Here is a 17,509-nt window from a genome sequence, read left to right as displayed (position 1 = left end):
ACACTTTTGAACTTTGACTTGGTATAACTTTCGAAGTGTACTGTTTAGGTCCAAGTGTAAGTAGCCAAAACTTGTATAGTGGTCAGTACTTTTGATTTATGATTATGAGAAAAATTATCAACTAAATGAGCCTGTAGAATGAACCAAAAATAGGGGTGTTGCAATTTACCCAGTAAACGTGGTTACTTGCAACACTTTTCTGATTTTGCGTTTCTTATGATTTTAAATTTGATTTCAAACCGCGAATGAGAATTTTTAGATATTCTGAATATGTTTCTAGTAAAACAAGTGATACTGAAGGCATGTTTCGTTTTCCAATTTTGTCTATCGCTTTTTCAAAGATATTCGGAGAAAATGCAGCATGTCGGTGCACTTCTAATTGCTCTTTCAAGGCACGTGGAATTTTTCACAATTTTAATTTTTCTGGAGATGGCAGTAGACAAAATAACATCGTACAGATACAATCATACTGTTAACATACTGTCTATTACTATAATTATCTATTTTACAAGTGCTGCAAGCCGTGCCATATTGGAAGTAACAACACGAATTCATCGTTACTTCCACAAGTTCAAAATATAAATAAAGCTAAAAGATGCTATTTGTTGGCTTATATGATGCACTAATTATGTACAGGAACCAAACGATAAAAAATAATTTCATGTCAATGCACTGACGCAACTTTGCGCATCTATTTTTCTTACTCTGAAAGTGAAATTACTTTCCAATCGTATAAAAACAAGCAAATCAATGATATAATGCAGCGGTCCCCAACCTTTTTCGGTTCGCGAACCCCCTGGCGGATTTCCCTATACTATTCTGCAGCGAACTAAAGTTTTGGCGAACCCCTGGGGGCTCGCGAAGCCCCATTTGGGAAACGCTGATATAGAGTAGGGCGGGGCATAAGTGCGATGTTTGAAGTTGTCATCAATTTTCGCGAGATATAAAGAAGGACAACAACAAAACATATTTTATAGTGATGCAGCAACTCAATGTCTTTACATTCAACTATAAATCATCTGGAATAATAGTGTTATTGAAAATAAATTCTTCATTCTTCTGACCAAGTGCCGATTCTCACTTTTACCCCACAAGCGGAGCAAAAGTACGAAAACCGCGGGGCAAAAGTGCGAAGCTCGAATCCATGAAATTAACACAGCAGTAGCTAACAAAACCATATTATCTTTAATCTGCAGTATGTTTCGGTAAGGAATATTCTCAATTTACACCTTTCCTGTTTTGCGCTGGTGTATTGCAGCCTCCGTCAGATCGAAACTTTCCCAAACGTTTGTTTTTTGTTTCATCAACGGAAAACATTCGACCAACATCTGTAGAGCACACAGTTTTCTGCAGATCTTCCATTTAGTATCTGTAATATAGTGCCAAAAGCTATATATAATTAGCTACACATTTTTGCCTCGTCCGTGAATTGCTCCTTTACCCCGCTAGGCGCTTAACGAGGTTTGATTAAATTATGGAAAAGCGAAATATATTTTGTAAACTCTTTTCACCGTATTTTCAAAACAGATACGCGAGTGATGTAAAACACTGCCACAAATTTTCAACAAGTAAAAGCCTCCTGTTGATATCGTATTACCTGTATAACGAAAAATTACATCACAACCGCCCTAAAATAACATTTGCACATAACTCAGCAACTATGCTTCGTAAGAAAGTTTACGTTAGATTCAAGCTGTTAAAGTAGTCACCTATCCATCCCAATGTAGTCAATTTACTCCAAATCTGCACCGATAAATCATTAAATCGCACTTTTGGCCCTCCTTACTCTATAACAAAGGTAAAAATGTAGTTTCAACCACATTTATGGTTGTTTTGCGCATAAACAGAAATTTCATTTCGCTTTAAACTGATATGTATGATTGAAATGAAAATATTTATTGTTATATCGAAAACTCAATTTGACACTACTTTACTTATAATTCAAAACTGTTATTTTCTTGATTCAAATAGAATTTCGTTTTAAAACAAAAATATTTTTAGGTTGTTATAAAAATTTCGCGTGAAACAAACTGGAATTTTTTCGCTCCGTGATAGAAACGATACCTTTCCCCGCACAACCCCGTTGAGAATCGCGGCTATAACACTGACAGACGAACAGCGTCGCGCGCAGTACCTTACAACTTGCAAGTCGCAAGGACATGCATAGTGCCGTCGTCCCGTCAGTAAAATGAGTTAGATTCTAGATCCATGAATTGAACTTTTACCCCGTCAATAAATCGAACTTTTGCCCCGCTAGGCGTTTGACGGGGTTTGATTAAATTATGGAAAAACGAAATATATTTTGTAAATTATTCTCACCGCAATTTCAAAAGAGATATCTGAGTGATGTAAAATGCTGCTACAATTTGTCAACAAGTAATATCCTCCTGTTGATATCGTATTTGCCATACAACGAAATATTACATCAAAACCGTTCCAAAATAACATTTACCCATAACTCAGCAACTACGCTTCGTAAACAACAAATGTTTATGATAGATTTAAGCCGTCAAAGTAGTCACCCATCCATGCCAATGTAGTCAATTTATTCGGAATCCGCACTGATAAATCATTGAATCGCACTTTTACCCTCATCGCAATTTTACCCCTCCTTACTCTAATGGATTAAACTGAACTAAACAATAGGAAAACGTCCCTTATTTAAAACCCCATTGACTACAAATGGTTTTGTTAACAAACAAATGCGTTAGAACTGTCAAAAGCGCGATGCGCAAAAGTGTTGCAAGTAACCCCGGTGTTGCAAGTATCCCCGGATGACGGTACGATGCTGATCTAGCAAGCCAGTCATTGTATGTTCGAATCTCGGCTGGGCAGTGCTGCTAGGTAGAGTCAGTAAGCACTACCACCGGGAGGAACTGTATACATACAAAGTGCAGAAGGCTCCAAATCGTGACGAACGGCAAAATATGGTGGGAAAGTCCCAGGCCCAAAACCTGTGTACCCAGATGCTGACGAAGCCTCATTATCTCATCATGGAAAATGAGGCTTGCGTCAAGGCGGACCGGCAGCTTTCGGGGCTACTGTTTTTCACCGCCCGGCACAAGTTTGATGTTTCGAAGGAAGCAGAAACTAACGATTTTTGACAAGAAATATATGATCTGACACGATCTGCTCATGGCGCACTTCCCATTCGGGACTACCGGGAATGAAAGCGGGCAGATCTATCTCAAGAAGTGTCTACAGAATCGTCGGATTCCTTTGTTGAAGCAACACGACGGCCTTGCAATATTCTGGCCGGATCTAGCTTCATGCCACTATTCAAAGGATGTTCTCGAGTGGTACGAAGTTGTGGCTATTAGGAAGCAGGCGCTACGGAAGCATCCCAAAAAGGTCAAATCTGAGGAAGATATGAAGAAAAAGTAGGTTTCCGTACAGAAGAAGCTGCAGCCAGATGTTGTACAGGACTATATGAGTGGAGTTAAATGTAAGGTGCGAACATAAGGTATTGAAGTTGTATGAAGTAAATATGCCAAAAGCTTACTAATGGGTTATATTTTTTTACGCGAAATTGGAAATTTACGCGGTTTTTTTTACGCAAATTTCGGAATTTACGCGATTTTCAGAATTTACGCGGATGTGCACAAAACGTCTATTTTTTCGCGTAGTCTTGAAATCCATAAAGTTTTTTTTACGCAAAATTTTGGTTTTTTACGCGAATTTACACAGTTTTGATTTACGCGGGACGTATCCTGCGCATGAAAAGCGACTTAAGTGTGTAATCGGATTTGAGTCCAACTTTTCCCGTAGGCCTGATGATTCGCCGATATTGTCTAACTTTTGAACCTTAGAGGACTGGTAAAAGGTTAGATCTATAGCCTTTAATATAAGTGTGCGACATCTTTCAGTCTCTACCATCGCTGATCGAACTGACTCACTTAGTTACTGAGCTACAAATTGTGCCTCGTCTCGGTTTATTGTAGTCAAACCCGGAACGATCAGTTTTTATCTAATTGGTTTTATTGGTCAAAACGTGATCGATTAACCATCTATGTATATGGCGCTATGTGTCTGGTTGCGGCAAAATGTTGAGCCTCTGAGTATTGTCCTTTGACACTTCCATTCACCTTCCGTAGTTCTTGGGGCTAGTGACCTAGACGTGTCCGTTCGCGTAGTCTCCTAATAATTCCAAAGTTTCCAACAACAATTCGCTTGTCGCGGTCCGATACCGATAATTCTACTCCTTATTATTTTCCGTCCTACCCAGCTGTGCTCCACGTTCGACACTGTTTTAACAAGCCTGTCGTCATATGTTCAAATGTTAGTGGCATGGGTGTAGCCATTGAGAGGGAGGGTTAACTTTCTCAAATATTACCAATCTGAAATATAACATGTTAATCCCACCGCTGTCACCAATAAATGTAGACCCCGCGGAGTGCGGGGTACCTGCTAGCTCGTAAAGAAATAAAAATACAGTTTTCCTATAACCGACCGGACTGGTCGGCGGGTAAAATCGGAATCCTCGTTTGTTCAAACTTATTTTACAGTTTCGGTTCTTACTTGCTAAAAATAATTTTTTTACTATGGAACTCCTCCTTCTTGAGGAACGGTAGACCTCACGCCGTCCGTCGAGCCTCCCTCTCGCGCATACATTTTTGGCCCTCAGGTGGGGACTTTGTTTGTCAACAAACGACATATACTTATGAGAGAGTCTGGCACGCTCCGAGCATATCAGCCTCGCTGAGCAGCCAACCATTTCATGTCAATTCGCCACTGCTAAGTCACGTGGCCTCGGCACATCGAACGGTCGTTCAATTCGGTATTTAGCTGTTCGGTGAAATTCAATAGCATGTTTCTTTTGCCGCCGATTCTTGGTGCAGGTTAGGAAATTCGTGCGTTCGTTGACAGGAAACGTGGTGCGAACGCAACGGTTTAATTGGTACGTTTACTAATTGAATGAACAATGTTTTCGCCTTACCGGCACCGTTGCTCGGTCGGAACACTGGCCGGGTAGAAATAAATCTTAGGTTTCATCGGCCTGCCCGCGATTAACTTTTCCGGGTCCTGGGTGATAAATCTGCTAGATCATGCTCGCAGGGTGGGGGATGGGGGGGGGCTTGCAAAATGATAGAGATCGACTAAGTTTAATTTCAAAATAATCCAAATTCACGTTCAGAGTCCTATTAAAAACCCTAGCTCAAACCCAAGCACAAGCCATAGTCCAAGTTCAAGTTCAAGCTTAGGTCCAAGCACAACCTCTGGTTCTAGCCCTAGTCCAAGTCCAAGTCTAAGTTCAATTTCAAGTTCAAGTCCAAGCTCAAACACAACTACAATGCCCAGTCCTAGTCCTAATTCAATACCTACTGTTCCTGTTACGAGTCCCAGTTGAACTCAAGGTATGGATTGGTGTTACCTTTGAAATTCCTCCAACTAACTCTTATTGGTTACCAAAATAATAAACTCTAGCTTCGATGCCATTTAAGACTATTTTCTCTTGCAATGGTAACTATATTTAATAGGGATCAATAAATACGAAACTGAATAAATACACAAAATATTGAAAAATTTATTTGCCTTAAACTTTCGTCGAGCACATAAATGATAAAAATTTCCTCCAGGAATCGTATATCTGTCATGTCAAGAGATTTTAAAAATACTGGATAAACTTGACAAACTATCAAGACTTGATATTTTTACTAAATACACTCTTCAGCAGACACGCTTGAGTTTTCCACAATTTAATGCTGACTGTGGCCATCTTTGATAGTAGATATGTGAACCATCTACAGAAATTGCAGTCCTACTACTCCCTACCTCCGCTGACTTTCCCCGGTAGCTGTACGGTTGATTCGGCACAAATAGTGTCGAAAACCGGATTGTTCCTGAATCTGCAACGTGTACCTACCGATAGGATCGCGTTTTGTTTTCGCAATTCCCAACCACATCGCATCTCATTTCCAGCTTCAAACCGAATATTGTGAAAAACTCGTGATACAGGCGAAAAGGGGTAAAGTACTGATAATCAACTATTGAGTGGCATGTGTACCCAAAAACTAATGCTCTTAAATTGGTTGCATATTTTTATATGTGACGTGTTTCCAGCTAGATTTGAAAATTCTGTTTTTGGAAGCAACATATTTGATCCTTGACCCTAAATAGGTGCGTCAATATCAGATGAAATGAGGTTGACACCGCGAAACATAGATTCGATACATTTGGCGAACGGGTGAAAATTTTATCGAGCGTACTCGGTCCCATAAGCAGAAGCGATTTGATTTCCTGAACTCACCAGAATCGCGCTTTCGGACGTTTAGGGTGATTAGTGTTTGCCCAAAATTATATGTCGGCAACCCTGAAGCGAAATGAGGCACATCGTCTGATATCAAATCTGTCGCTACCTGACTTAGCGGTTATAGCAAAATATTATCAATAGCATGTTTTGTAGGATTAATTAGGAAATATTCGCTGCATCGTAAATATATCTTTTTGTTTGCAAATATCACCAGAGAGCGTAATCAAATCAACTTTTCGGCAGGCTATAAAATTTTGTAATTAATCTGAAACTCATATCGTAGGCTTAAAAGCTCAAGCTATTCTTAACATTGAAAAAGTTATATTCACAGCAGTTTCATGTTTACCAAAACACACAAAATACATCAAAGTCATTGTTCTCTACATGTTATACAGGAGCGCAGAACCATCCTACCGAATTCATCCCGCAACCTGTCGCGGAAAACACCATAAATTACCGGACGGATTTACATACCCGTACAGTATTGAACGCGCATGTATAAAGTTTTCATCCAGCATCAACAATTGTTTCGCAATTCCGCAGTTTGAGAACCAAACTAAATAAATCATTCCACCCATTACAGATGTCCCGGTGTGCGACCGCGAGAAAACCGTCCTAATTGGTGCATCGAAAAACGAAAATGTGGAAATTTTATGCGAGATTTATGCAGATCCGCCAGCCAGGTAAGAGCCCATTCTCGCTTGCAATGCCATAACCGCTAACTACCGTCCTTGCCCATCCTTGCCCTGGGTTCTAGGTACTGTAGAGCAGCACTTAAAACTAATTGTCAATGGGTGTACGATATTTGTTACCACCACTACTGCTGGCTGGCTACTGATACTACTGCAGCCGCAAACAGTTTTTTTCCTGTCATTTCGAGACTGCTTTCGATTTGCTGACTGCTTGCTTTAATCGCTGCTCCACTATTTATCCGCTCCGGTCGGTGTGTTTTGTCGTTCAACATTTTTGTCGATTGTAGCTTCCGCGGGCGGATACTTTCCATATCAACTTTCACACAAATGCGCAGCTTTTTAACAGTCATTGAAAGCTGCTAGTGAATGTGTAGATATATTCGGCAGAACTTGTGTAGCTGAATTCAGGTGGAGCGGTGTATGTTCATCATGCTCAGAATACAGGACCTTTGTTTAAATTCAAAAGGATATGCTTTATATGCTCATATTGACATATAGAAAATAATTTAATTATTCGCTATTGACATTTTGTTAGATTGGATATTTTTTGGTGACTGAAGTTTTTGGAGCGTCTTAGTAGAATACGAAACCTAAAAAATAATAAAGTTCGAAAACAGACACTGAGGAAGCCTGCAAGTCGTAGGCGAAATACGTATCTGTCATTGAATAAAATACACATAGTAGAATTAAATTGGATAAGTTTTCTTATTTTTTATTTTTTAGGTATTTTTTGGTGAACGAAGTGAACAAAATAGTATAGGAAGTGACTTTAGAACGAAATTCGAAATATTTTCAGCCTATTAAACGATTACTTCTATTTCTTCAGCCTAGGCCTAGTTCTTGTGGAAAAACAACTGGTTTGAATGTTCTTTTAACAAAAACAGCAGATTACTTATATCGAGAAAATAGTTATAACATACTACTAATTGGAAGCAGCGCTACCAACGGAAGAGCACAAGATTTTGTTCTCCAAACAGTCTCAGTAGTTGATCATAGTGTTACATTTTACCTAGCTGCGAGAAAAAAGGTCACACATATTGTTTGTATTGCGATTCATACGATGTGTGTATCTGTTATATTTCTCAACGCAATCACGCAATGAACATGATCTGACATGCGGTTTGTCATAATCTGTACGGATCGCAACAAAGTGTTTGTCGCTTACAAGTAGTGATGTCAATGAATCTGAATCTGATCGCTCCTATGATCTTGATCGCTAGAAGCGATTTTTTTCCATCCCTGATCCGAACCGAAAAAATGACTAGTTCTACGGCGGATGCGAGCAATTAGTGCAGGAGAAGAATACAGCTCATGCGAGAATGCTGCAACACCGTACGAGGGCGAATGTGGAGCGATATAAACAAGCACGGAACAGGCAAAACTAGGTCTTCCGGAGGAAAAAGCGCCAACAGGAAGAACGAGATCACGAGGCGATGGAAGACCTGTACCGTGCTAACGATAAACGGAAGTTAAACAGTTCGCGCAAAGGCTATGTACCGCAGACCGATATGTGTCGGAACTCAGACGGTAATCTTCTCACGAACGAACGTGAGGTGATCGAGAGGTGGAAGCAGTATTATGACGAGCATCTTAACAGCGATGTTGCTGAACATAAAGATGACGATACGGCACTAGATCTTGGAGCACGTGTAGAAGACGACAAAATACCAGTCCCTGACCTCCAGGAGGTAGCAGAAGAGATCGGTCGGCTGAAGAACAATAAAGCGGCTGGGGCTGATCAGCTACCCGGCGAGCTGCTGAAATACGGTGGTGACGCACTGGCTAGAGCGCTGCACTGGGTCATTGTCAAGATTTGGGAGGAAGAGCTCCTACCGGAGGATTGGACGGAAGGCATCGTGTGTCCGATCTACAAAAAGGGCGACAAGTGGGATTGTTGTAATTACCGGGCAATCGCACTGTTGAACGCCGCCTACAAGTTACTCTCCCAACTTTTATGTCATCGATTATCATCATTTGCAAAAGAGTTCGTGGGACAATATCATGCGGGATTCATGGGTGCCCGTGCCACCACGTATCACATTTTCGCGCTTCGGCAAGTGGTGCAGAAATATTCCGAGTACAACGTGCCCACGCATCATTTATTCATCAATTTCAAATCAGCGTATGACACGATCGATCGATCTCAGCTATGGTAGATTATGCACTACTGCAGATTTCCGAATAATCTAACGCGATTGGTCAAGGCGACGATGGATCGAGTAATGTGTGTTGTTCGAGTATCAGGGGTAGTCTCGAGTCCCATTGAATCTCGAAGAAGGTTACGGCAAGGTGATAGGCTTTCATGTTTGCTGTTCAACATTGCTTTGGAGGGTGTGATAAGAAGAGCGGGGATAGACACGAGTGGCACGATATTCACGAAGTCCGTCCAGCTTCTTGGTTTCGCTGATGACGTTGACATCATTACCCGTACCTTTGAGAGGATGGCGGAAACGTACATCGGACTGAAAGCTGAAGCCAAACGGATTGGACTTGTCATTAATGTATCGAAAACAAAATACATGAAAGGAAGAGATTCTAGAGAAGTGAATGCTGATCTCCCTCCCCGGATTCCTTAAGACGGTGATCGACGTGGTAGAAGAGTTCGTGTATCTGGGCTCACTGGTTACCGCAGACAACGACACCAGCAGAGAAATATAATGACGCATTATGGCAGGAAATCGTGTCTACTTTGGACTCCGTAGGACGCTGAGATCGAACAAAATTCGTCACCGCACGAAGTTAACAATCTACCAGACGGATCCTTTACGGCCATGAGGCATGCATGGACTATGCTCGTGGAGGATCAACGCGCCCTTAATGTTTTCGAACAGAAGGTGTTGCGCACCATCTACGGCGTAGTGCAGATGGAAGACGGAACGTGGAAGAGACGAACGAACCATGAATTGCATCAGCTGCTTAGGGAACCACCCATCGCTCACACCGCAAAAATCGGTCGCCTGCAATGGGCTGGGCACGTTGTGAGGATGTCGGACGACAGCCCGGTTAAAAAAGTTCTCAATAATGATCCGACTGGAACGAGACGGCGGAGGCGACCTGCGGAATGTATTTACCTTTAACATAATCCTTTCTACTTCACGCTTTAGTTTGGTGTACTGTTCAGCCACCGCCACAAATGTTCTGCCGATAATATCCATTTCATCGGCAAAGTCGACGAATTGACTTGATTTGTTTAAGATCATGCCCCGCATGTTGATATCCGCTCGGTTCATAACACCCTGACTGAAGTTTTTGGAGCGTCTTAGTAGAATACGATACCTGAAATTAAATAAAAAAGAAAACTTTCCAATTAAATTCTACTATGTATATTTATTCGCGACAGATACGTATTTCGCCTACGACTTGCAGGCTTGTATGATTCGAATCAACTTGACAATCCATCCGAAATCCTAACACAGCGCTGTGTACCATCCATCGTAGATTGAATCAGGTTGATGTGCTTCCTGGGGAAGCTGTTCTGGTTCATGATTTTCCATAGCTCTTTGCGGTCGATGGTATCATATGCGGCTTTGATGTCAACGAACAAAAGGTGCTTGGGAACTCTATATTCATGACCCTCTTGGAGGATATGCCGCAGTGTAAATATTTGATCCGTTGTAGACCGACCATAGACGAAGCCGGCAAGTCTATTCACTATTAGCGAAAAGCGGAAAATGATTTGGGACAGCACATTGACATCGTTGGAACATGGAAAAACTCATGAAAAAATAATTTCGTTGGATGTATCGAAAGGATCGGGACCAGATGGAATTCCGAACTCCTTGCTAAAGTATTGTGATGATGGTTTTCTACTTCCGCTTTACATTCTATTCAACGCATCTTTGACAACTGAAATATTTCCAGACATCTGGAAAATATCTCATATTGTACCAATTCACAAGAATGGTTCGAAGATATCAGTTGAAAATTATAGAGGCGTTTCTATTTTGTCGGCAACACCGAAGATGTTTGAAAGTATTATGTACGATCATGCATATGGATGCACATGGATCGAGCCTCTAATCCTAAATTATCAACAGGGATTCCTGAAAAAACACTCAACAGTGGCTAATCTAATGGAATTCGTTTCCAAGTCCAAAGCATTTGACGTAGTCAATATAGGGGCGATGACTGCTGTTCTGCGGAAGAATGCATTCAATGCAGACACTTAAAATGGATCACTTCGTACCTTACTAACCGCTTACAATATGTTAGACTGCACAATACAAATTCTAAACTGTTTACAACGCGTTCACGAGTACCTCAAGGCAGTCATTCGGGCACTCTGCGGTTTGTTATCATCATGAACGAATTGCCCATTGTGCTAATTGCTGTTTTTGTGTTAATCTATGCTGATGACGTTAAAATGTTTTTTTCTTGTACGTTCCCCGAAGGATTGTACGACTCTTAAGAGAACCTAAATCGTTTTCTTGGCTTTTGCAAATTGTTTGGGCGAAGAGTAAACATTTCCAAATACAACATGGTCTCATTCAATTGCAAATCGCGCAAAATCGAATACGGATACCGTCTAGGTGCTGATTTAGTGCCAATGAAAACTTGCCACTGCGATTTAGATATTGAAACGGATAGTGTATTGAACTTTAGCAAGCACATGGAGAAGATAGTAACGAAAGCATATTCATTATTTGGAATGGTGAAGCGATTTAGCCGTGAACTAGATGATCCGTATACGATAATTGCTATTTAGAGGGAAGTCCTGTATGGCGGGACAGGCCTCTATTCCCGGACGCTGACGATTTCTCAAAAACAAAGTATGATAAAAATATTTGGAAAGAATGAAACAACAGCGAGATTTGAACATACGCCCATACTTTGTTCGGCAAAGTTGTTTGTCATAAAATTTCCCATGTATACAGTATAGCTACGTTGCTCTGAGACACTGTTCGATACCCTGTTTTGACGTTTATTTAAATGAAATTTCGAAAATTTCAAAATTTTGCCAAATTGAGTAAATTTTTGTAACCAAATATGACTCCAGACATGCATCATAACTTTTTTAGGAATGTATCAGATCTCAATGATAGTGAAAAAAACAGTTAAATACCTTGTTTCATCTACTTTAACATTTCTAAAAATATTTTTTCGAATTTAGTCCTCAAAAATGCCATTTTTTCGTAAAACTCAAATATGCGACCCCTAAATCACGCCATATAAAAGTTTTGTTCTGACACCCTAAGCTATCATTTGAGGGGTGAGCCCCCGGGTTTTCTGACATAGTGCTATTTTGGGACACTACTGTATAGCTTTCGCCTGGTGAGACGGTGCAGAATTGTGTTGGAAGCAATATAATTTGTAGCATTTGTAGCGTAGCGTTTCTTGACGATGGGAAGCAAATGGTTCTTCAAAACATTATAAATGTAGCATTTATTGTTGATTTTAACACCAAGTTCAAAAAACAGAAATGGAACCTTCAATTTCTTCTTAGAGAAACATCCCCATACTATCATCTTGAAAACATTCTGGAACTTTTTAACAACCAGTTTGTCCTGAGAATTATTAGAAAGATGTGCTGCATGTATCCTATCATCTTGCTGGTTGTGGTGATCCTGTAGCAGGAACATTTTTTCGTCCGAAAACAGAATTTCGCAATCACCGTGCCACTTCAGCAGCTGTCGACATCTTTCGTTTTCTCTGACCTTCTGCTTTTCAGTCAAACCATGCACCCGTTATTTTCTGTGCGGAATCAATCGAAGATCATCAAATATTCAAATATGGTTGATTGCGAAATTCCCAGTTCCTTGGCCATCTGACGCACAGACTGATCTGATTTCCGTCAAAATCGCTCTTTTACTCGTCTAATGGCTTCCGGTGTCCTTATAGTGCGTTTACGGCTAGGTTTGGGTTTTTTTTTAAGAACCGGTTTCCTTCTATCGCTTGATGGTACGAAAGATGAATCTTTCGTTTATTCCCAGTGGCTTCAGCTTCTTTAAAATATCACAAGGTTGAAAATATTTCTAACCAGACTTAAGGCCGAAGCAGCGCTAGCATCAAACCGCCACGGACAAAAAGACATAACGCTCGTTTTCCATTCTTCGTACCGATTAAACTGTCATTTCAAATTTGGGCTTAGTTGGGAATGTCTTCATTTTGGTCAAGATGGCGCTTTTTGACGAAAGAAGGGGAATTCCCCATAAAAATACTTTCTACTTCGAGGGATACTGCTGTTGCTATTTGATATTTGGGAATGTCGATCATAGATGGTGCTAGTGTTCAGGCTAAATGTGAGGTACGATAATTTTTGTTGATTTTTCTTCCAAGAGTTATGTCTGTTTGCCTGTGGTTAAGTATTCAAAACCGTCTAATAAAAGTGCACTCTCATTGAAAATTTTGCTTCGTCTTTTTCTCTCTGTCGCTCTCTAGTGCACTGGCTTGGCCTTAAGAACATGATTCTGGACGCGAAAAGGGAACTTGTGTTAAGGCCGTTAAAGCCAAGCCAACGCACTAGAGAGAGAAAAAAGACGGAGCAAATATTTCAAGGAGAGTGCGCTTTTATTAGACGGTTTTGCATACATCATACAATGATGTATTCGAAAAACTATGCTGTAGCGTTATTTAAGAAATATTTAAGATTTTCAAAATGCTATCTTTCTCGATCGCACCAACGCTGTTTGATGCTAGCGCTGTTTCAGCCTTACGGATGAAAATTCAAAACAAACTTGCAAGCTGTGTTGACATTTGAATGTACTCTAAACGAGAAATATGTAGACACATCTGTTAATAACCCAGTTTTAATTAGATACGTCCTAAAAACAATGACATTTATTACTACCCAGCCTGTATTCGTTTAGCCCAAGTAACAATTTGGGGCTTATTACATTTTTATGATGGCATTTAAGACCAAAATTGGTCTTGAAAACCGTAATAACAGTACAATAAAATTCACATTGTTGCTTGGGAGGTTATTGTAAAAAAATATCGCTTGACTTGGTCAAACTTAAAGAGTTTAGAATTTGTGGTGCGTGTGATTCTTGTTTTCGCAATATCAAGTTGGCTTTTTCACAAAAATTAAAAAAAACTGACAATGATTTAAGCGACACTTGATTTTAACATGTTCTTAGGTAATTCGTTTGTTATTTATTTGAGTATTTATGACCAAATTATGAGAATCCTATTTCCATCACATTTTGAGATAATAATATTAATTATCGCAAATTTCCTAGATAAGTTGGAACTCAAATGCCTTTTACGGTAATGACGGTAACTGTTAAAGTAACCAAAAAACAGATATCAAAACCAAAGCCTGTTAGCCGCACAACATAGGCCTCTCGCACGCTACCAAACCGCTAATTGAAGAGTTCTGTTCCTACGGCCAACTTTCGGCACGAGCGATATTTTGAATTTGCTAGAAAGTTACTCCCGAACGTAAACATTTCGTTTCCCGCGTAATGCTCGTTATACACAGGTTTCGCCTTCCTCAACCCAATCACCAATTGCTTTAAACCGTGTAGGTACATATTAACAACATTATATAAAGTTACCTTGAGGGCAACGGGTTTCGGTGAAAAACAAAAACTTTACGTCCCTCTCTGCCTTGTAAATTTTCATGCCGTATGGAACAAAACTAAAGAGCATGTTTATTTATTAAAAAGTTTACTTCGGGATGGTAATTCGTGGAGATTTTTCCGAATTGCAGTCTCGGAAAGTTTTGTTTTTATATCTCTTTGGAATGTTTAACATGTCAGCAGTTTCCCACTCGCATCCAGCAGTGGAAATACTTCGCTTCTCGAATTAGAAGCCTGAAAAAGGTAGCCTTTTGGAAGCATCCCGCTTCGGTACACTCCATGACATAAAACCAACGGTAACTTACAGTACAGTCAAAGAAGATTAGCTTATTAAAAAATTTCTCAAAATATGGTTAATTAAATTTAAACACACGTTTTACAAACTTTTCCACTGCTTCATTTAGCGTCAACCAACCGAATATATTTACTTCACAGGATCATTTTCATTGCCCTTTCTCGTTTTTTTTTTTTGACAGATCCTTCTACTGGCGCTTCAATAATTCTGCGGAAATATTAACGGTCGACTCGAACAGGTACTCCAACTATGGAAACTTCAGCATACTGCCTTACACGCCCGTTACTGAACAGGTAAGTCTTTGGTGAGCTTAGCGAAAAGCACAATTTAGCAGAAAAATAGTTTTCTCGTTTTTACTTATTTGCACATTATTTAGAAAACTTTTCTGCAATGTTTGCCAAAAGTTAGCAAAGCCCTAAGTAATGTACTTTCATGTACATTTAATTAGGATAACTGACTTTTTTAGAGTAAACTAAACATCTTGTTATAATCTTCCAAGTAAAATCAATTGTCCTTTGTTTTCTGGTTTTATTATTGCTTACTTTTTTAGAAAACGGATTGTAAAGTTATTAAACACGTGTATTTTTGTTAAACAAAATATGTTGTTCGGCTTTGATGCCGAAATTTCAAATCTCAACTGAAACATACTTTCACATTTCACAGGACTATGGTACTCTTTCGTGCTGGGCCTCGAACGAAATTGGAACGCAAAGTGAACCTTGCTTGTTTCAAATCACATTCGCAGGTACAGTACCCTCCCTGTAGACTCAAAGATGCTTGCTTTTCTATCTGTTCTAATATGATCATTCCTCTTTTTCTCAATTAACTTTCACGTCACATTCCTCTGTTTCCAAAACACTTAACCTGTGTTGGCGCTATAACTGCGATATCCCTATCAACTACCAACGAATGGACGAATGCAACGGTTAACGGTCACCGGGATGGATAAAATCCGCATGCAACAACACCCACGCAAAATGCTAATGATTGACTGCTGCAACGGTTACTTGGTATCCGCTAGATCTTCCGGCACCGGTAAGCAACTGCACCCTGTTCAACCGGACGCAACAGTTTGCCGAAATCCAGTGCACGCCTGGCTATGACGGAGGTCTACCGCAAATGTTTATGCTGGAATTAGTCTCTAAAAGGACCGGAAGCAGAAGGTGCGTACATGAATGCCTATGTTAGCGTACCTCTACAGAAACTGTCGGGGAACAGTACCTGTGGGGGAGAAGAATAGCACCACTTTTGATAGTGAAACCCGAAATTTGGTTATGGTTTACTTCAACTGCAAAACGATTATTTTTATTAAATATGGCATAATAATGTGATTAAATTCGCAAGCTTACAATTATTTGGTGTACTCAGCTATCCAATTGAAGGATCGTAACACTTGGTAGAAATCCGTTACCAAATATCTAATTAATTATAATTCTTTATAATAAATGTGCTTTCATATTTAGGTTATAATCTAAACTTACATGATAGATATTTAATAACAATAAGAAATATATCTTTTGGGCAATTAATTATGCACTTCACCAATCTACGTTAAATACGAAAAATATTATTTGGTTATATAAAAATAAGAATTTACATACTATAAAATATATAAACGAGTAATTATAACTCCGCGAGCTCCGTTTTACAATCTGATTCTGGCTTCTTTTTCGTAGACAATAAGATGCTTTTGATATCAATATACTAACGTAGCCAAATGTACGTCGATCCAGCCGATCGCAAGTCGATTTATCTGATCGCTGGTCGATCAAGCTGATCGCATGAAAGTGCGTCTGCTACTGCGCTGCATCGAGGGGTCTCGTCGTCACAGTCCCCCGCCGGTGAATCCTGGTGTGGACGCGGTTCCTCCAAGTGCCTATGGTGGGATTCACTATTCTCTCTGACGTCGAGTACCGCCAAATTCACCGCTGCACGCTTTACCACGCCTGTAGCCGTTTGGACCAATGCCTGCCGTACTCGGCCGTCACGTCCCCGAATCACGTCTAATACGCGACCTCTGATCCACTGATTCCTTGAAGCTCCGCTCACTACAAATACCAAGTTACCTACTTTGATGTCTTCGACCTCGTCGAACCATTTGCATCTGCGGTTTATGACTGGCAGATATTCTCTGATCCACCGTCGCCAGAACTCATCGCGTAAATATTGAGCCAATTTCCAGCTGCTACGCAGAGTAGCATTCCTTTTTATTGGCTCCGACGGAAGGGTTTTCTTCCCACTCGAGCATCCCAGCAGAAAATGGTTCGGGGTAAGTGCTTCCTGATCAGCCGACTCGAGTGGGATATACGTTAATGGTCTATGGTTTATCATGGCTTCTGCTTCACACATGATGGTAAGTAAAGTTTCGTCGTCCGGAACTCGGGGAGAATCCAACAACGTTCCGACAGCGACTTTCACGGATCTCACAAGTCGTTCCCACACGCCTCCCATGTGAGGCGTTGCAGGAGGAATGAATTTCCAGCAGGTATGGGCATCGGTGAATGTTGTGGCCAATGCTCGATTTCTTTCCAATATCTCTTGTTGCAAAAGATTACTGGCACCCATGAAACACGTACCATTATCCGAGTAGAACTCAGCTGGAGATCCACGTCGTGAAACGAAGCGCCGAACAGCCAAAATGCATGATTCCGTTGATAGACTGTACACCACTTCTAAATGCACTGCACGAATTGTCAGGCAGGTGAATAGGGCCACCCACCGCTTAGCATTGCTCCTGCCAACTTTGGCATGG

General features: G+C 40.4%; 1 protein-coding gene across 1 annotated transcript in view; it reads left to right on the top strand.

Moving 5' to 3' along the window:
• The window catches only part of LOC128741515 (hemicentin-1), a 140,870-nt gene that overhangs the window by 94,645 nt on the left and 28,716 nt on the right, over window positions 1–17,509 (top strand). The window contains exons 10-13 of the mRNA XM_053837389.1: window positions 6,834–6,933; window positions 14,939–15,050; window positions 15,421–15,502; window positions 15,779–15,920. Coding sequence (XP_053693364.1) covers window positions 6,834–6,933; window positions 14,939–15,050; window positions 15,421–15,502; window positions 15,779–15,920 — 436 coding nt within the window. The remainder of the gene's footprint in view (window positions 1–6,833; window positions 6,934–14,938; window positions 15,051–15,420; window positions 15,503–15,778; window positions 15,921–17,509) is intronic.

Source organism: Sabethes cyaneus, chromosome 3, assembly GCF_943734655.1.
Source record: "Sabethes cyaneus chromosome 3, idSabCyanKW18_F2, whole genome shotgun sequence".
Classification (NCBI taxonomy): Eukaryota; Metazoa; Arthropoda; class Insecta; order Diptera; family Culicidae; genus Sabethes; species Sabethes cyaneus.
Note: the sequence above shows the minus strand (reverse complement) of the source record. Positions and strands in the feature narration are given on the sequence as shown.